Here is a 21,442-nt window from a genome sequence, read left to right as displayed (position 1 = left end):
TATATGTATAATATGTATATGTATAATATGTATATGTATAATATGTATAATATGTATATGTATATATATCAGAAGTAAATAATAAGGAACTTCCCTATTATCTACTTTTGATATATATAATACGTGATATGTATGTATGTAGAACATGATGGCAGCCTATCAGAGCCGTCCGAACGAGAAGGAGGAGGAGGAGGGAGTGAAGCCGGACCCGCTCAACCAGCTCGTGATCTGCTTCAGTCGTCATGCGACGACGGAGCAGAACGCGCTCCCAGACGACTTCCTCTACATTGCCTACACAGAGCTGATGAGCAAGGTGAGGTAGCAGATGCACAGCATCATTTGGCTGCTGCGTGCGCCATATGTATATGTATTTATATATATGTAATGCTTCTGCGTGGCGCATTAACTGTGGCTGGGCCGTATGTGCAAGCAGAATGAATCCTTAGATTCAAATTTTGGGAAAAGAAACGAAGCTTTTACAGTATAGGAAGAGCATTAGGGCTCGTAAAGGCTAGGCGTGAAATCTTCTGATATGAAAACGGGCAATTAACTAATTTCGTTTATAATGGTGTCTTTTTCTCAATTTCGAGGAACCGTTGGGGTGTGCGTAGCTCTCGAACCTTGGATGTAGCCTGCAGTACTTCTGGACTGTAATTTATCGATGAATAGCAGAGGTATTTGGTACCTGTCCTAACGCTGTAAATGATACTTTGTTGCAGAGCTGTGGTGGTGAAGAAGACGATGATGGTGATGGTGAGGATGAAGAAGAAGAAGATGATGGCCCTGGTAACACACTTCAGGTATAAATGGGCATCACTAGTATTAATGCATTGCGTAATATATTATCCTTCGTTTAATCATGTTCATGTTATGTGTGTCGACCTGCGTCTGAAAGATGAGAAATGTGTCGCTTGTTTTTACTCGTGACTCGAAGTCATTTTGCATCAATTACAGGAACAGGAAATGGGAAAGCAGAAGCTGCTGTTTGAACAAGGTCGCCTTGCCGACCGCTACGTTGCGGAGATGGTGCTGCTCTCTATCAGCGCTTGCCGTGGAGAGCAGAGCAACATGATGCTGAGTAACTTACAACTGGGTATCTCCTGCCTCATGGATGGCAACATCAACGTGCAGAAGGTATGAGCTTCCAACACAGATAGCCCCCAGGGCAGGTCATACTTCGTATACCTTAGTATACCTTTGTTATACTTTCGTGTAGCATATGAACCATAAATAAGAACTCCTAATAATATTAAATAATATAAATAAAAAGTGGCTGTTTGCAACTTGTGTATGGAGTAAACTGGTGCTCATATGAGTCTTATGGCTTGCATTTCACACATATATATTTTACTGTCAAAGAAGATATATTAAATTGATATTTGTTTCCGTGTGCGACTTTTCTTTATAGCGCTTGATTTTTTTTAATCGAACCTCTATAGAAAATGCTGCAGCATCTGCAAGATAAGAAGGATAGTGACTTCTTCACCTCTCTGTCAGCTCTCATGGACAAGTGCAGTGTACTAGACCTGGATGCTTTCGAACGTAACATAAAGGTAAGAGAATTACATAACATTCAGGAGTATTGTAAAATCAATCTAAGATAATAACGTAACATTCTGTAGGGTGATGAACAAATTCATTGCTAGTTCTCTGACTCTATAAGTTCTATGAGAGCATTTCCCTATAATGATATCGTTATTCTGCTATTCTACCACTGCCTAACTGCTGTTTATATGGATTTTTAAGTAGTTGTTTACTGGCTATCCTACTATAATAGTTAACTTTTTTTTAACGATATTTTGTTATGTTTGCACGTTTTTCACACTGTGAATTACAGGCAGAGAAGCTAGGTGTGGGACCTGAGTCAGCAGGAGAACAGAACATGCATGACTACCTGTTCACCTGCAAGTTATTCCGCTTCCTTCAGTTGCTGTGTGAAGGTCACAACCTTGGTAAGCTTGCACCATAGCTCGGCCGACAAATTCCTGTTATGCAATTGGTCACCTTTTCACAATTACTGCTCTAAAATATTAATAATAGAATATTGAAATAATAAAGGTTAGGGTTGCTCGAGATTATTGCTAAATATAGCAATGTTTGATGCCAACGTGAACAACTCACTTACGCTAGTCTCTCCTCTCATCTAACCTCGATAGATGGTTGCTTGAGGGGAGTCAATCTCTCACAACTTGTCGCTCTCTTGACGTTAGTGCATCGTTTCTCACACAGACTTCCAGAACTACCTGCGCACGCAGACAGGCAACACCGTGTCTGTGAACCTCGTCATCTGCATAGTTGACTACATGCTGAGACTGCAGGAGTCCGTGATGGACTTCTACTGGCACTACTCAAGCAAGGAGGTCATCGATCAACAGGTGCGTGTGTGCGCGCCGCATGCAGTGTGGGGCTGTCTTGCCCGCAGAGGGATAAAATAAATTTGAAGTCGGAACTTGTATAACAAAGATGGATGACCCATGAAATGATGGATGATCCATGATGGATTGACCCCAGATCATGGATGACCCAGATGGATAACCCATGATGTATACCCATGATGTAGACACAAAGACTCGCTCACAAATACAAAGAAACCTGAGGGCACTCAAACCATGCAGCGCGCCTGTGCACGCCATCACAACCGAAACCGGACTTTTCCAGCACTTAATCAACACACTGCATCCCTTGTGCAACCCATTCACAATGATGTACTAGACTACAACATGTAACAGATGCGTCACGGCTGCAGTTACTACTAACCTAGCGAAGTCTTGGTGTGGCTTACATATTCAAACAGCTGCTCTTTTGTTACAGCATGATGGTCTGCTAAACCTCAGTAATGGTCATGTGCCCTGTTGACGAACTTCTAGAACACCAAGGGGGGATCAGCCTGATGATTGTTGTTCGACATGTTTTTTTTTGTTATTTTATGTTTAAACCCAATTTTGATAAATTTGTGAGGCATTTTTAGGTAAATTGATTTTTTTTGCCTCATGTGTTACCTATATAGTGCTATAGAATGTTGTGGAGGATAGCTTTGTTCTATCATTGTCATTGTCTACATCTACAGGGCAAAGAGAACTTCAAGAAAGCCATCAAGGTTGGAGAGCAAGTCTTCAACACCCTCACAGAAGCCATACAGGTTAGTTAAAGTACACAACAGCTTGATCACAATCACGATTACATTGTGATATCACACATTAAGAGAAAACTGAGTGACGAATGTGTAGCGTTCATCTGAATTAGTAGTTTGTGATATTTTTGGTATTTTAGTGGAAGCTTCTCTTGGTAAGATGTTAGTCTTAACAATTTGGTTACAGACGATTAGCCTTGTCGACAATAAACCATGTTCGCAATGCATTAAGAGCTTGTTACGGTCCTTTTTTCAATTGCCGTCCTGGCGAATTTTAAATGCGACTTTGTATTGGTCTTGTAATTGAACTTGTATTTGCAGGGTCCATGTGTTCTCAACCAAATGGCTCTAGCACACAGTAGGTTGTGGGATGCCGTTGGAGGCTTCTTCTTCCTCTTTGCGCACATGCAGAACAAGCTTGCAAAGGTAAGTGTGTGCTAACATCAATCACGCTTATCACATATCACACATACGGGGATATGATTGCTAGATTATAACAAGAACAACGAAAGACAATAATGTTTGCCTCTGATAATGTTCAGATGTACGTGGCAACTATTACAATCGTCTTGATTCTATTGATACCTTGATGGCTTTTTGTACGAACACGTATATAGCTATACCATGTAGTACTACTATACATGAACTATGCAGTACCATACACGTAAATTATCACTAGGCTCTCATGAAATGGTCCCGAGGGGTTGGAACTGAAAATCCTGATCCTAAGAGTAGGGACCTCGTGGTGGGGAAGAGGCCCTGTCAAACTAAAATTTTAGTAATATTTCATAGACTGTATATTTCACTCTCACTGTTTGCTAGTGTAATAGCATACTGTCTTAAATCTCCTCCAGAACACAAGTCAACTGGACTTGATGACACAGATCATGCAGTTCCAGAATGACATGGTCACGATGATGATATCTATGCTTGAAGGTGAATATGTGCTGTGCAGAATATACTTTTCAATACAAGCTTTTATCTATCAGTCAGATGCCCGTTTCTGTGTAGCCAGTATCCAATTTTCTATGTCAATATCAAGAAATCGTTCGTCAAACGATCCTCATGCATCCATTCCTGTGTCCATCTGTCAATCTATGAAATCCATTCATCTATCCACCCATTAATTCATGCATCCATTGCTTCTTCAATTAAAAATAGTACGTAATTTACAAAAAGAAATTTCGTGTGTTACTATTACTGCAAATCAATCTACGTTGAGCTTATAATGTTTATGAGCTTATATTTTACTGTGCGTGAGTAACATGTAGATATTGCTGCATAGGCAATGTGATGAATGGTACCATTGGTAAGCAGATGGTGGACACCTTGATGGAATCGAAGGCAAACGTTGAGGTAACTATTCCATAACTTCTGTTATGTGAGATCGGTAGAGTGTCTCGACATGACTTGTAATTAATTGCTGTTACTATAAATGTGGCAGTGGCTAAAACTTTAGTGATTGGTGCTATGTTTGCTGAAATGTATGTTCTAACTTCTTCTTTGTAACTGTTTAAGGTCTAATGATTTTTTAAGTCAAAAACGTTTCTTATACCACATACATTTTTGTAGCATACATATGACTGATCTTTACCTCATATTAGGTGGTGATAATTGTAGGTATTTATCTCTCAAGCCATAACAAGTAAATATTTGTGAAGTATATGTTTTTTCGTGGTGTTGATGCTGGTCACTGGCTTTGGTAACACCGTATAGTAAGCCTACCATGTTGTTTGCAGATTTTCCTGCAAATTAGTAGCAACGTGATGGGAGTTTCATTTTGCTTTGATATCCGCTAGAACGTGTATCAACAGGATATCTACGGAAGATTTTAGTTCTGTTGCATCTATACTTAACAATGTCTTTGGTATATTCTATACTATAATCTTTTCCGTTAAATTGACTTGCAGATGATTCTCAAGTTCTTCGACATGTTCCTCAAGCTGAAGAATATCATTGAATCTCCCAGTTTCCTCGTGAGTCTATCTTCATTATACAAGATCTTTGTTTGTGCTTTAGTGAAGTATATGTCATGTAAAGCAGCAGATATGAAAATTGAATATGTTACAATCATAATACAATGCATACTTTACTACATCAAGCATGGGGTTGGCTAAAACCCTGCAATCTGTTAAAGTTCACCAACGCTAGTCATTAAAATAAGTTAAAATGGTGATTAATATTTCTTCTCTGTCTTCTTAAAAATTACAATTTTGAATCAAGTGAATGAGTTTTAGATTGTGGAGTATCATTGTTCAAAATCTTATGCTGAAGTTTTTTCACATAATGCAGGCCAATTTTTTTCTGTTGTGCTTTCATATTAAGGTATATCTCGGTTGGTAAGTTGTCTCCTGTGCGTATATTTCAGTTGTTTTGTTACAGTATTCACGTATGAGTCAAGTCATGCCAATAAAATTAATTAGCACAAATAATTATTTAGATTTATGTCAGAATTTCTTCCACAGATATATACAAAATTTTTTTCTTGCACTAACTCTGTATTTTACTGTGAAGCAGCGTAGTACTATGTGAAGCCAGGTAGGGGCCTACAGTCAGTAACTAAGATACTACCAGGTTGTACTCCTGAGCTACAATAGTATTTGATCTTCTGCTAGGAATACACCAAAGAGGGCTTCATATCACCAAAGGACTTCATAAGAGCAATGGAAGCTCAAAAGATCTATAGCCCGTAAGTAGGTGTTTAGACTTGCAAAATCTGCCAAAAATTAAGCAATAAATTCTTTGATAATTCCGAAGCACACATAACAAAATCAGTTCTTTATTCTAGTAACTTTGTCGTCGCAACTGTAAATAGTATGAACGTAGTTTGTGCCAACAAAAAAGTCCTGTGATATAGTATAAAAATCATGATTTTATCCGAATCATTTATATCCAGGCATACATGTTTTCGATGCAAACAGTTTTAAACTGTATGTAGAATATACTGTAAATTACATAACAAGTTGAATTTTTCAACATTATTTACTAATATTTGCACTGAAGTTCTGGTTAATCTTACGTGTCTTTGGGGAAAGTGGTCTTCAATCGATATGGTTCAATTGTCATTGTATGTATTTTGATTGAATACAGAGAGGAGATCATGTACTTGACGGAGTGTGCGGGTCCCAGGAATGCCGAGGGCCACATAGACTACAACGAGTTCTGCAACCGCTTCCACACACCTGCCAACGACATCGGCAAGTTCATCTATTTCTATTCGACCTTTCCCATTATCGCCGTCTCCTCCCTTTCCTACAAATTATTATCCCTGGCTTTCACCTGCAGGTTATCATCATTGTCTTTCAGCTACAAGTTAGTTTTAATGTCTTTCAACAAAAAGTTACTCTCGTTGTTTCCTGCATAAAAACGTTTAATGGCTATTTATACTGGAATCTCTCCTGTTTTAGCTGCAACTTCTAAAGTGTTCCTTGTGCTATATTGATACTCGATGTTGATAGCGTTTATATTCAACTTGATGGCAATGAAGATGATAGTAACACTAAGAGTCATGATGATAGTGGTAACTTGATGAAGATAAAGAAGGATGTCCCCATTATCCCATTATCTTACTCCTGATAATAACCACAATCGTGTCGCACCTCAGGTTTTAACTTGGCCGTGCTGCTCACCAACCTGTCTGAGCACATGCCCAACGATCCGCGTCTGTCAAGGTTCTGCGAGAACGCCAGCAGCTTCCTCGAGTACTTTGAACCGACGCTGGGCAGGATCGAAATTCTAGGTGGCGCCGGGAGGATCGAGCGAGTTTACTTCGAGATTAACCCTGACCACAAAGATCAGTGGGAGAAGCCCCAGATCAAGGTGGGCTTGGAAAACGGAACACGTACATCACTTGGCACAGTTAAAACACAATTATTTAAAAGTGCTTATAAAACTGATAGGAAAAAAAGACTGTAAAGACAATGGTTTTATTAAGAAAATTGTCACTTATAAAAATATCAAGAGCTAATAATACCTCTAGTACCTCTGGTATTATTAGCTCTTGAAAAAAAATATATAGGAACAGTGTTGAAAAACCTTAAAATAAATATGGTTTGATGTCATCATACACCAGCTCCAAAAAATGTGTTTGGTCTAGTGAAAATTCACGTCATGTATCTGCATGTTCATTCTGTACATTACAGTTTGGTAGTTATTTTTATTATTTAAATATTTTAAATAATGAGAAAGGATGGAAATTTTAGAGCATGTGGGATGGAGTGGCGTAAAGCTTATCATAACTTATATTGCAAAGTTGTTGTGTCCTAGTGACTGTAAGTGCAATACTTGTGCAATTTTAAACATTTTGTTCTCACTCCTGCGCAGGAATCGAAGCGGTCCTTCCTCCACAATGTCGTAAATGAAGGAGGAGAGAAAGAGAAACTGGACATGTTTGTCAACTTTTGTGAGGACTCCATATTTGAGGTGACATTGCAGCTAACAACTGTATCGGAAATAAAGCCACGTAAATTCAGCTGTTTGTGAGACTGTAATTACCTCTGCCCAACGGAGTTGGAGGGGAGGTTATGTGATCGGTCTCGTGCGTTCGTGCGTTCGTGCGTTCGTGTAGCCAGCAGCAGGCCAGTCAGTGTTAGCGTGTTAGTGTGTTGGCGCGATCGATATTAGCGCGTCGAGTCCAGCGTGTACATGTGAGCGAGCAGCAGGAACGAGCGGCTGCTACGAGCTATGTCGCTGGCGGAAGTATGCACTCTCCGTGAGTGCCCTCTGTCTAGTTATATTCTATCGTCCTATACCTGTACTCATTGATCGTTAATCATCATTTATATAAAGCATCTTTAACAGGTACGAAATAGTTTATTAAAGATTAATTGGTCAGTATATATTTAAGAAATTTCGTAGTATCGTAAAAAATGTATGTAGAGGAAGTATGCATGGTTTGTTTCTTTGTTATACACAGATGCAGCATGCGAGCAGTATCAGTCCACAGGAAGAGGAACAGAAGCCGGTTGCTCCAACCGACAGAGTGGGCATAATTAGAAGGTACTAACTGGTGCATCTTTACCCCTCGTCATCTGTCTTCTCTCTTTCTCTCACTCTCTCTCTTTCTCTCTCTTTCTCTCTCTCTGCCTCTGCGTTTTAGCTCTTCTTCCCTCACTCTCTCCCTTACTAGCTTGTTTTTCTTGCACTCCGCTGTCTATGATGATTTGCAAAATGCTCGGATACATGATTTTTATTTAAATTAATCTATCACCTGACCTGACATTGCATAATCGCATGAATGTCCGTCCGTGCGTCCGTCCGTCCGGCCGTCCGTCCGTGTGTCAACAGTTACGCCACAAATCTTAACCGCTCGACGTACGGTCTTGATATTTGGGACGTGTGGGTGGGGGGGGGGGGTCGCGAAAAAGACTCAGGATGTCGAATTTGGGGGGTCAAGGGTCAAAAGTCAAGGTGTGTCAATGGAAGGGGAACATTTCCCCCTTAACTTAAGGTATAGCAGGAAATACGAAATTGCGGCACAAATCTCAACGGCTTGACCTACGCTCTTAATATTCGATGTATAGTGTGATAGGGAGGAAACCCATCACCAGCGTGAAATTGGAGGTCACAGGTCAGGGCAGTGGGGAAAGGTCAGATATCAGACATTTTCTGAGGACAAACTTTTTTGTTTCAGCACTGACCTACCATTTTTATCACTTTATTGAAAGGACCATGAAATGTACTTTCCGCTGACGTGCGAAGAGTAAGTGTCTGATAACCTTTTGACCCTCAAGAGGAGGGGTAAGCATGGATTTGTTGACTGTTAACAAAGGACTGAACTGCTTTTGCTATTAGAGCCCCCTCCACCCGGCCCTGTTCTCATCTGTTTTAGATCTGTATTAGTAGTATCCTAGATATATGCTCTGAGTGCGAACGTGGTGGAGGGAGTGCGCACTTGATTCGGTTGCCAGTGAGTTTATCAGAGGAATACCCGGCTACAGTACACGTCAGTTGAGCGCTGTCGCTCTGCGGCACTTGTTATAACCCTAAGCAAACATCAAAAGACTTATTTGTATTCTTATGAATGTTCATGATATTGTCAAAATGTAACCTTACATAATGAAACTCCAAAAATGGGTGCAGTTAGTCCTGATCAACGGTTATTCAACGTTCAAAGCCCGGTCACATCGCTTGCTAACCTGCGCCATCGCTCTCTATATATATCACATAGAAATTTCACCATGTAACAGCTAGGACTCTATGTTTTCGCGCATTTTCCTGCAAACGTGCTTCACTAAACAACCTTCGCTCTCCCTGTGTCTTGTTTCTCCTTGAAGTCATGCTCTAGTGACTGTCTAGTCCTACCCCTACATTCCACCCGCACATTTCACTCTCCACATCGCTAACAGCAGCATCTCGCGCACACCCGTGCTCTTGCAGCAGCGTCATCGAGCCGACGAAGGCATTCTTCGGAGCGATCTACATGTTCGTCGCGAGCTGCCTCTACCTGTGCCGCTGGTCGAACATACGTAAGCACTACCAGAAGATGCGCAAGATGAGCAAATACGAGCTGTGCGTTGGCACGTTGAGGCTGAGCTGGGCCGTCATCGTACGAACCTGCTGGATAACGTACTTCATAATAACGTAAGTGATACGTAACCGTGGTGGCGTCGCGGGCACCACTGCTCTCTGCTAAAGGCACATTGAAAAATCCATGTGTGCCTCGTGAGGTTCAGTTGCCATGTTTTTAATTAATATTAGGACCTTGGCTGAAATGTTATTTTTGTGTATTTTCTGCCATCTTATCCTTCAACATTCCACAAAAGAATGGCACATATTTAGGGGAGGGTGACATCTTTTATGATAGTAATGATAATGACAGTTTTGCTGTCATAACATGAATCAAACGTTTTTTAATTTTTAATATGCCAACTTTTTCCCTACTCTAGTTTGTATCCCATTTTACACGCAGGATAAATTAGTAATTAGTAGCATGAGGTAATTGTTGTATGTGCACAGAACACTGTACCAGTTCGTCATGCTGATGATGCGTGGCCCGAAAGCAAAAGACTTGAAGCCAGTCGACACGAAGCGTCGCCATGGTCACCATCGGCATGTGCTGTCAACCGACCTCTTCCTCGATGACTTCTCCGGACCGCAATCCGTTTCTGCCTTTGGTGTCGCTATTAAGACAGAGACCTCGGAAGCTGTGTATGTACTGACGCTGCTCTCTCGCAGCGATGCACGTGCATCCACCATAAGCACGCACATGAAGCATCCATCAATAGCACTGTCTCAACTGTCTACACCACTTACTCACTCACACTCACACACACACACACACACACACACACACACACACACACACACACACACACACACACACACTACTCTCTCTCTCTCTCCTCTCTCTCTTCTCTACTCTTCTTCTTCTCTCTCTCTCTCTCTCTCTCTCTCTCTCTCTCTCTTCTTCTCTCTCTCTCTCTCTCTCTCTCTCTCTCTCTCTCTCTCTCTTTCTCTCTATCTTACTGTCTCTTACTCTCTCAATCTCGCTCCTTCTTTTCCTCCCTGTCCATACATATGTGTATATATACATATAATATCTTCCCAATTAATTTCATTTTCTATCACTATTACATTCTTTATCATGATTAGACACTTACAGTACACATTTTAACATTTTGCACGTTTAGCACTGTACTATGATATCTGTTCGATCAAATATTAACATGTGTTCTTTCATATGCAGCTAAAACTAATTGGTCGTGATCAGTCGTAATTTATGTCAAATTTTAAGAACTCCATCAAGTGGTTGGTGGCACATTCATTCGAGCTGTGTCAATGTGAATCAAGTGAACAGTTAATAATGCCCCCTCCCATGTTCTTACAACGTTGTGCCACCGCGCAGTCATATCACCATGGTACCTCAGTTTTGTGTGTGCTCAAATGATATTATTCGATATCAGCATCAAATTTTAATACTGTGTTGGGAAATTTGTTTTATCCTAGGCATCGCGTCATTGAGAATCAAATCTCAACTCGACTGATCACTTCTGTTAGTCATGAAACGGTTCTGAAACAGATACATGGTCACCTAGTCATATTCGCTGTAGGCGATTGTAGTAGTAGTAGTAAATTGCTCATTAGAATCAGTTAGAAATTAACCGTAAAGCATCACTGCCTTAATTTTGCGATCGTATATGAAGTAATTATAACGTAATAGCTGTTGTAGTCGTACTACTCATTGTAGTAAACACTCATAGAGGTAGAGATCACAGCATTTGACAGGCAGGACAGTCGGATAGGCAAAGACACTCAGTGACAACTGATGACCATTGCCAGGTTTTCTATGCCAGCATTCCAATCGCAGATTCGGCGACGTGCCAGCATTGTGGAAAACAATTGGCAGCGTGCATGGCATGTGTTGGTTGCGAACAGCGAATTGAAACAGCGACATTACAAATTCGGCAAGAGATCGTTGAGTATAGATCGTTTTCTCAAAGTGCTGTTCGAAGGTCAACGCTTACGACAATGCCGGCTTATGATGACCCATATAGCGCTGCGGTAACACGAACATGATTTATCCATCGATGCCGCGCATTTTGTTCTATGATCGCCTTGGCTTCTTTATTAATAATCGCCTGTTAGAGAAAGTTTTCCGCTGTAAGCAAATCAGTTGTGCTCGATCACCCAGTATCAGGCAGGAATCTATCAAGAGCTGGTGCTGCCTCTAAGCGATTTCTCGTTGAATTTACCGTTAACTGCTCGATCGATTCATGAAAAGTGCGTCTGGCTCGTGTAAGATTTTTTCGGTTTCACTTCTTCATTATGACTGTCGTGAACATATGCACACTATCTTGGTATGTAGTGCACATATATTCAAGTTACCGTATGCCATTAATTTCACTTGGCTTAGCGACTCGCCAGTGAAATGACGCACCGGATTTACTGCACATAATAAGTCATTTAGTGGTAGCATGATTCAGCAGCTATTGCTAACCTCCCGGCTGAAGCACGATCAGTTCACACGATCTTCGTGGCAGTCGCTCTCTATAACCGCTCAAAACGTATCTAGAGCTGCACCTAGAAACTATGCAAGCTCACGCTTAAGTGCTTGCAATCACTTACGCACACGAAAGAAGTAGGATTAAACTGCAAGTAAAAGCAAGTAACACTCACATGCGATGCTCGAGATTGAAATTACTCGTCAGGATACTATCGGCTGTGTGTTAGTATATTACTGTAAAGCTATTCTCATAGACACTATATCTATATTTTGATTTTACTCTCGAGATTGCGTTTGCGATAAATGTTTCTTTGTTACAATTGACACCCATTGGTTTGTAGCCGTATACACACAGTTACGTCTTCTATCATCATTATTATTATATAATGTTATTTTCGTTTCGTTTCTTTTTCCATATAAAGGTCCTTCAGACGTATCCTGCTCAAAATTTGGTAAGGCGTATGGATTGTAAGAGATGTTTGGCCTGTGGTTTGCATAGTTTTATTTCCTTTTTGAAAAAAAACGTATTAAAGATGCCTATACAAAATGTGACTGCAAAAATTTTCTACTGATAGCTTCAAAATTTATAAAATGTCAAAGTTAACAGTGTAAAAATTCATCTGCTCATAGTTGGATGTAACGTAGCAATACAAGGCGCTACGTTCACCACTGCGATAACAATGCGCCACAACACACGACAGTTGTTATAGCAATGCAGACGTTCATTAATTCGAGCATTTAAGCTGTCACCTCATGAAGTAAAATGAGATCAAAAAGTTGATTCTGTGAGATTTAAACGTATGGAAAATGCAGCAATTGATATAAATTACAGCGATGTGTGTTTATATATGCTAGAAAATTTTACATACATCCACCCAAACAGCATCGACTTATGAATTCGTTTGTGCTCACTGATAAACTATTGGGTCTTAGTTGTAATACTCAAAACGAGTACATCGTATTACTTTCAGTGGCATATTTCTAAAGAAATTTTTGGAGCAATATTTTGTCGACATCTTTAATGGTGCTGTGAGGATATGGCCTAACGCTGCTAACAAGGCTGCACAAAACGGAGCTTCTCTTCTTCTAGTCCCACAAAGAAATGATTGTCCGTAAGGTTCAAAGTTTACTGGTGTCCTCACTGAGTGATCTGATATGAGAGAGATGGTGACAATACAAGAGGTGATGTGAGCTAATATGAACCCGTTCCCAACTTTCAATCAGTAATTTATGTAAGAATCATTTTGAAGTGTCGCAGTGACACCTCCGAGTAACTCCTGTGTGGTAACTATAGAAAAACCCTCAATAGTTCAGCAAAAGTAGGAAAGTTGATAGATTCAGAGATTGAAAAGGGCTATTCTTAGACCGCAGGATAAATGCACGACACGGCTAGTAAATATAAAGCTACGATGTACTGGTTATGTAAGAGATGAGATGGCATTCAAGACGAGGTGGATAAGTCGAACTGTACTGATGTGTCATTGTAGGAAGATCAAAAGAGGCTTATTATATTTTAAAATTCTTTAGAATACTGTGCAAAATCCAAAGGTGTAGCTAAAATCGCGTGGAATTATCCATATTTAAGAAGTTTCGCTGTCGCCATGTATGCTTGATGTCTTGCTACATATCAGATTCTTAGCGAACGTCATGGGATATGGTAAATGTACTTGGAAATTAGTAAGGTAGTAGGAATGTCTGGTCATCTAGTCATCAAGCACCTGTCAAACCGCAATGAATTCTAGGCGGAGGTGACAGTCTAAATATGTAGACAGGCGAACATCTTCAGGGAGGTGATGAAGGTGGGGGCTTTTACTCCCGAAAATTCTCAAATGATCGTGTTGCATTTTCGTAATATTTTCATCACGCTGGCATGACATTTCGCACTTTTTTATAGATGTTATATCAAAGCCGTATTAAGCACTTCATTACTGATTCATTAATGCTTGCAATACTAAAAAAGAACAAATCTGTCTTTGGTGCAGTACGTGGAATTTCAATGAAGCATGACGTCCATGCGTTAGTGACGATATATATGGATCCCCACAACCCCCTCCCATTAGAGTCGTAGTTATCCTCCACAGTTATACTACAAATGTGCTGTAGGTATACTGGGAGTAGCATCTCATAATGCAAGGACTCCACAGTCCCTCCCATCCATACCCCACCCCACATTATAATATGTAATAAATTAAATTTATTACAACATTTTAGTGCTCCACCCCTAACCGAATAAGCACGAAAGTGTTGTTCACATTTAAGATGTCTCCATCTTCTCTCACGAATCCCTTATTCCCATTTTCGGAAGCAGCTGGGAAGCCTGTGCAGTGCTTTGCTTTTAGTGCACGCGTCTTTGTGCCTCCGTTATTGGTGCACGCGTGTGAGGGAGGCGTCTGCTCTCTGGCTGTCGTTCTCACGGCTTGACCCCATGACCCTCACGGCTTGACCACATGACCCTCACAGTTTGACCCCATGACCCTCACTGCTTGACCACATGACCCTCACGGTTTGACCCCATGACCCTCACTGCTTGACCCAATGACCCTCACTGCTTGACCCCATGACCTGACGGCTTAACATGACGACGACGATGACGCACGCGCCTTGTCGGTGGTGTTGCCTGTCGGCTGACCTGCTCTGACAAGCTTTGATAGTTAACGATGAGTTAGTAGGAGCGTATGGTTATTCGCGACGGTTGCCAGCCCAGAATAATGTCGTCAACTGAATGCGTTGTCACATGTTGCAGCAGCGTTACCTAGCTGTTGACCAGTGGTTTAAATCGTGTCAATTGCCCTTATTTTTGTTCAAGTTGTTGCCACAGATGTGGTTAATTTGCACGCCAGTTTGGTTTTGTTGTTTACAAATTACAGTTAACTATTGCCACCGTCGTCACGACCAAAACGTTATTATTATTATTATTATTATTATTATTATTATTATTAACGTCCTCACCTAACTCCCCTAACTCACACCCCGGTGAAGTGGGGGGGGGGCGTGGTGGGCCTTGCGCAGTTTGACCTGTTGGAGGAAGGGTGAATAGCTCTATGCATTCTGGTAGCATTTCAGACAATTTATCAGTATTGATGAAACCGATGCGTAATCGCGTTCGGTGTTCCCGGTAAGATTTATACTCGGAAAACCAGTTGGAAGTTAAACGAATTTAAAATTATCAACAGCAATAAATATGCGTATCCTACGCTGATATGCGCACCTAGTAACTAGCATCTTTGCACCTGAAATTTTCTAAGCAAGTGGTTCTAGAGTACTTTTGCCTGTAAATAAAATATTCCGGACGTTGGGCTAACGTGGAAGCTCGCGTTCATATAAACACGAACTGATGTATGGCATAGATAGGTTCGGACCACAAAAGAAAAATTTCGGAGTCATTGGATACCCATGCCAACAAAATTAAACAAGCTTAACGCCCATGCTTGAGCTAGCGACGAATGGGTTAAGAGACGCTGATTTAAACGCTGTTGACATACATCTTCTGGCAACTGTCCGTGCCTTCCATACGTGGTAGCAGTAGTTAATAATGACAAATAATAATAATAATGTCATTATTAACCCCTGGTGGTAGCCACGCGGTCGTTGACACGTAGCGAGGTCGCCATGGACCCGCCACGCGCATCCAGCCTCCATGGTGGTTGACATTTTCCTATTGACTTGTTTCCCCGTGTTTGTATGTAAGTTGGATTGGTGCGTTGGCTTTACAGTTCGGATAACGAGTCCAACCCTTCGGGAGGTGTTGTACCGGAAAGGTTGGCGTTTTCCATTTTTTGACGTTTTCACGCGTTTGTGTTTTCTTTCTTTTTTTCTCTCATTTGCGAGTTCGTCCGCAGTTATATATCTATAACCGTCATCAAATCTATATGTTTTATTACTATTATTAACATCAAAGGCAATGTTTCTGGTGAGTATAGCGGCCACATTTTCACGCGGCAACGACAGCTTCTTATAATGCACCTTATTTCCTATGTAACATGGATGTTTTTTTCCTATTTTTGCACCTTATTTCCTGTGTAACAATGTTTTTTTTTATTCTTGCACCCTATTTTGTATTGTAACAAGGCTGTTTGTCTTATTCTTGCACCTTATTTCGTGTGTAACAAGGATTTTTCCCTATGCAAGGCTTTAATTTGATTGTGATTGTTAATATCGTGAGTTTGTATTTAAACAGCTATACTAATAAGCTATAAACTCACACCACCATGTTTATAGACAAACATGCTACAAAAGCACACGTAAGTTTTCAGTTTGCTGAGGATATTTGACCAAAGGCGAGAGATATATGCTTGAGTTTTACAGTCCTCATTTTTTGCTATCTACCTCTATCTGTTTACGTTCTTTGGCCTATTATGCAGCATGCCCTATCATGTGTTATGAGGAAGGTGAGTCGTCGTGTGTGTAGCACCTTATATCTTACGTGCACTGCATTGTGATGATTCTATTCACTTAAGGTTTAGTCGTGTGTGGTTTATGAACCAGCAGTTTGATATTAGCAAATTTTAATATACGAAGATAACATTTTGAACGAAAAAATCGGAGCCAATAAGTATCGGCTCGCTGTTTTTAATTGATATATACGTGTTAAAGTGGAAACAAACATTTAGTAAATCTATTTGTGTGATCAGAGTTACATACTTGCGCAGTGGGAAAATCCAGTAGAACTGTCACTGATCAGTTTTATATAGGTGCTCGTTACTGCAGTTAATCGAGAATCCTAGTGGAACGCGATTATCATCCGTACGCCCATGTGGAAATGTCTTATGTGGCTCGGAAGGACTTCTTAAAAATGTCGAGGATGCTTCATACGGGAAGATTTGCTCACGTTTGTAACTTACGTTATCAAGGTGTACATGTACGTGATAGCTCTCCAAGAAACGATCATGTATATAATGCACGATGATTACAGTCGGATACCGTAATGTAATCGTTTTTAGTTGAGATGCGTAGTTATTTTTGTTTTTGATTTTTTGTCATCAGTTTTCAGTGGATGTTCGTAAGACTTTATAGGCGGTTAACCTCATAACGGCGAGGGACATGGTGTACGGATGATAGTCATTCTCACGTTTGCTGATTACTTTCCAACCTGCAGAAAATGCATATAAACTAGTTGACTAGATTATTTTCGCTATATATAAGCGACAACAGCGTGCGCCACATCTCGCTGTGATCGCGAGGTCCATCTGGTTCGATCGCTGATCTATATATGACCGAGTTGTCTATAGATCAGTGGGTTCGATCAGCGGTTACACGGACGCTGACTTATTGCAGGACGGCGACGCAGATGTACTCGGACGATGGCGCCGTTGACGATATCGACAGGATGGTGGAGATGAACGGAGACGTACGGCGGTCGTTTGACGGCGGGCTGGACGTGCCGAAACCCATGCAGCGGGACGGCTCGACGTGGACGCTGACGGCGGTAAGCACTGAACGCTGCCGTAGTTGGGATGTCTGGGGGGGTGTGTTTGTTAATTTAATATACAGTTATAGGCACGCACGCACGCATGCACACACAAAAAAGAGCGCGCACGCACGCACGCACGCAAACATACACGCGCGCACACAGGCACACATACACAAACGAAGACACGCCCGCACACGCGCGCGCGCGCTCGCGCGCACACACACACACACACAGACACACATATATATATATATAATATTTATAGTGTATCGGTGCCCTAAACGTGTGTGCGTAGCAGGAATGTTTATGTGGTAAACGTTTGGCCGCGAATGACTGACATGCAGTGAATGTATGTCGGTGTGGATTATGTGGTAAAGATTATATTGTGAAGATCGTGTAATGTATGTTGCTGAATGAAGGCGGTAAAAGGCGGATGAAGGTCCAGTGGTGAGAGTTGAGAAGTGAATGGTAAATGGATAAAGATCATATAAAGATCGGGTGGTGAAGGCTATGTGGTGAAGATTGTGCCAGGAAGTGAAGTTGGCTGGTTTATTTTAGGTTCGTGGCACTGTCACAGATATAATTTTCAGGATAGAGCGTTCCAGGATTGCACGTCGATGCATACATAATATGTTTCTGTCACATGATGCATATGTATGTGTCTATAACTGTGTAACTGTATGTTCCTATCACTCAGCACGTTGTTGTGTTTTGAAGATTTCGTGTCTGTTTAATGTTACGTAAGTTTGGCCCAACTTATGTGTTATAATAATTATATGTGTCGTTTATAATATGGTGTTTGATTGTCGTTTCAATGTGTACGGTTAATGTTAACAGCAGTATTACATTTCACTGTCGTTGTGATAAGAGTAGATGCTCTCGATATATTCTATTGAATAACCGCATTGTATTTCTATTAGTTTAACATTTCAGTTACAGTTCAGTAACAGTTGCCACGGTTGCATGCACAACGTAACTGCGTTCGCAGTAGCGGCAGTTTGAGTGTAGTTTCGTCGAATATAGAGTCGGTAGTCGAATATATTTGATGAATAGAGATGCATCTTTGCCGTCTTTAGCTCGGCTATAGACTCACGCTACTCTCTAGTCATAGTCACGTTCTAGCGCTAGTTTTTGGTTGTAAATTCCTGTCTACAGACAGCGGTAGTTTCAACTGCACCAAAGATCCTGTGGCAATTCTTATAGGATCGTTGGTGTGGCTGCGCTGGCTAGTCGTTATAGCGCATGCTCTGTAGTCCACATTATGTGTTCGAATATGTTCTAATTTTTCTAGCCTTCCCAGACACCGAAGAAAATGTCGCGCCAAGAGGTATATCTATCGTGTGTACCCACCCACCTGCATGTATAGCATCCGTTCGTTTGCAATTACGTAAAAAGCCGTGCATGTGAAGTGCAAAGCTGTAATTGTACCCGTACAAAGTTGTGGGTGCGCGGACGCGTGCGCTCTGGTGTGTGGTATACTATTTAGTATGCATGATTATGAACATATACATACATATGTTCGTAGCATAATGCTGGGATAAAACTGTTGCACTGCTTTTGGAGTGGTGCTTGCGGGGGACATTGGTATTAGAATTTGGGCATACATGGTTACTATTTTTAACCAATCCAACTAAATAGTCGTTCTTTATTTTAGAAATGAAGCCTATCTTAAAATTATCAGTCACAATTCTATTAATATCACAATATATTTTTTATTCTACAAAGTCATGCATACATAATTTCCAAAAAGAAAAATCACCATGGAATATAATTTAAGCGTGCTATGCAACAATACGTAAATCCTCACTGTGCGCGTACATTCTTATTCTTCCCCGCGAGTTGGATGGCGTATGTTAATATCATAAGCAAAATTTCCCTTTGAATCCGTGCAGGGTGTATTTTAACAATCTAGTTATTTCCCAAACGTATAAGTAAGCATAAATCCGAACGAGAAGAACCGGGTCCTTCTCTTACGTGTTAATTTTACTACATGATGTACCTTTTTAGAGAAGTCTAAAGATAGGCCTATCTCCAAAATACACGCAACGCAATAATACATTTTAAGATTGTCGTCCTACTCGTTTTAACGTGGGAACCAAAATATCGTGACATTGAACGGCCATATTTATAACAGCCATTTTTCTAAATTATCCGCGACTATCTGTGGTCTATTAAAACGTTTATTATTATCTTATTATTGATACCTTGCTGATCGTCATATTCAATATTTAAATTCGCAATATACAGATCAACTTTTTATGGCGAGGTAGATGTGATGTATAGTTGGATGCTATACCAGTAAGACCGTTTCTAGCATTTAGCGTCTTCGATAAAATATATTCATATGCAGCTACTATACATTAAATTTAATTCAAAATATACCTATATAGAAGGTATTATATTTGCGACTCCAATTCCCGTGTAAAAAATGATTTAATGCGTCTATAACAAATGATTCTCAATTAAAAATATATCATCTATATAAGTTGTCATATGTATACTTTCCGAAATCACAATGCTCGACAAACCATTTTAGCAACTACTCATTAGAAATGAAATATTTTAATATCTAAATGTATATATATATATACCCCTGTATACAAGTACCCCTGTGTTGTGTGCAGGAAGGGTGTTGGGAGTAATTCCGTCCGCTGTCGCGGTTGTGCACACTGGGTACATAAGAAGTGTAGTGGCATAAAAGGCCGACTCAATGACGACCCGGATTTCCGTTGCAAGCGGTGCATGGGCGATGCCCGCCCATTTGATGGCCTCTGGAACCGGCTATGTTCCGAAAATGGGGTCTCCGGAACTAGCAGGATTTCTTGAAATTCAATGTATGAAACTGATACGTTTTAAAACGCAGGGGGTCCTCCGGAACTGTGGGGGAACAGTGATTTGGCTTTAAAATCTATGGCTGTAGGCACTTCGAACCAATAATTGTTGTATTATGCTAGAGGAGCAGAAAAACATGACCCGGAGAGAGATGAAACGCACGCCCACGCCCACCCACCACACACACACACACAACACAGCACACACACAACACCCTCAACACACACACACACACACAACACACCACACGACACACACACACACACCACACACACCACACTAACTAATAACTAGAACCAGAGGGCACTCACGGGAGAGACATACCTCCGGCCAGCTGACATACGGGCCATACCGCCATACGACTCAGAACACAGGAAATAACCCCACGATATACCCACCGTACAGTAATGCTCGCTCGCCGGCTCAGACCACCCCCCCCCCCCCCCCCCCCCCCCCCCCCGCCCCCCATCAGCAGCATCGCCGCTGTGGCCTTGGCTCGCTGCGCTGACGCGCTGAATAATCGATCGCGTACGCACAGCACGCACGCCACGCATCGCCACGCAGCGCACGCACGCACTACCGCTTCCGCCCGAAAACTAGCATCAATCGACAAAATGATGGTGCCCAACTTGGACTCCCACAGGAAACTAACACACAGAGTGTTGTTCTGTCTAGGCATTGTGTTGGCGGGTAGACCCAGCGCGCCTGTCGACGTCCTAAGGAGTCGGTCTTGATATCGATATCAAATTAAGCAGCAGCGTTTTATAATGGGTATTGATTTCGACACTATTTGTTCGATCTGTTGCTTCGATGAAAGTGGTCCAGTTCGTAGGCTACATCACTCATTTGGGCGATCCCCTATTATTGTGCAAGAATATTCTCTTCTTTGACCTTTCTTGAAATGAAGGAAGTGACCCCCAACCACCACCCATCATTTGCAAGACATTTGCGATTTTTTTTCTTTTTCCTTCCCTCTTCTCCTTTTCCTTTTCTTCTTTTTCTTTTTTCCTTTCTTTTTAATTTTCTTCTTTCCTTTTTCTTGGCAAATGATAGCGGGCGGCGACCAGCCACCCTGCCCCCCCGGTTGCGCGGCGCCCTGATATAGTTCAAATTATATACTATATCA

General features: G+C 41.2%; 1 protein-coding gene and 1 long non-coding RNA gene across 3 annotated transcripts in view; one reads left to right on the top strand and one right to left on the bottom strand.

The window, feature by feature from the left end:
- LOC106806996 (ryanodine receptor-like) overlaps positions 1 to 21,442 on the top strand; it is a 61,802-nt gene that overhangs the window by 27,287 nt on the left and 13,073 nt on the right. The window contains exons 10-29 of one of the 2 annotated variants that reach the window (XM_014809192.1): positions 143 to 313; positions 720 to 800; positions 955 to 1,134; positions 1,440 to 1,553; positions 1,838 to 1,952; positions 2,230 to 2,375; positions 3,068 to 3,139; positions 3,452 to 3,556; positions 3,985 to 4,066; positions 4,416 to 4,486; positions 5,041 to 5,106; positions 5,746 to 5,819; positions 6,221 to 6,327; positions 6,735 to 6,949; positions 7,454 to 7,552; positions 8,046 to 8,128; positions 9,509 to 9,712; positions 10,088 to 10,279; positions 15,788 to 15,832; positions 17,349 to 17,499. In XM_014809192.1, the coding sequence (XP_014664678.1) occupies positions 143 to 313; positions 720 to 800; positions 955 to 1,134; positions 1,440 to 1,553; positions 1,838 to 1,952; positions 2,230 to 2,375; positions 3,068 to 3,139; positions 3,452 to 3,556; positions 3,985 to 4,066; positions 4,416 to 4,486; positions 5,041 to 5,106; positions 5,746 to 5,819; positions 6,221 to 6,327; positions 6,735 to 6,949; positions 7,454 to 7,552; positions 8,046 to 8,128; positions 9,509 to 9,712; positions 10,088 to 10,279; positions 15,788 to 15,832; positions 17,349 to 17,499 (2,373 nt within the window). The remainder of the gene's footprint in view (positions 1 to 142; positions 314 to 719; positions 801 to 954; positions 1,135 to 1,439; positions 1,554 to 1,837; positions 1,953 to 2,229; positions 2,376 to 3,067; positions 3,140 to 3,451; positions 3,557 to 3,984; positions 4,067 to 4,415; positions 4,487 to 5,040; positions 5,107 to 5,745; positions 5,820 to 6,220; positions 6,328 to 6,734; positions 6,950 to 7,453; positions 7,553 to 8,045; positions 8,129 to 9,508; positions 9,713 to 10,087; positions 10,280 to 15,787; positions 15,833 to 17,348; positions 17,500 to 21,442) is intronic. The other variant, XM_014809193.1, reaches the window with a different exon arrangement.
- The window catches only part of LOC106807000, a 24,184-nt gene continuing 22,733 nt past the window's right edge, over positions 19,992 to 21,442 (bottom strand). Inside the window, exon 3 of the long non-coding RNA XR_001393609.1 lies at positions 19,992 to 20,002. This is a non-coding gene — a long non-coding RNA (uncharacterized LOC106807000). The remainder of the gene's footprint in view (positions 20,003 to 21,442) is intronic.

Source organism: Priapulus caudatus, unplaced genomic scaffold, assembly GCF_000485595.1.
Source record: "Priapulus caudatus unplaced genomic scaffold, Priapulus_caudatus-5.0.1 Scaffold189, whole genome shotgun sequence".
Lineage (NCBI taxonomy): Eukaryota > Metazoa > Priapulida > Priapulimorpha > Priapulimorphida > Priapulidae > Priapulus > Priapulus caudatus.
This window is presented reverse-complemented; position numbering and strand designations above follow the sequence as displayed.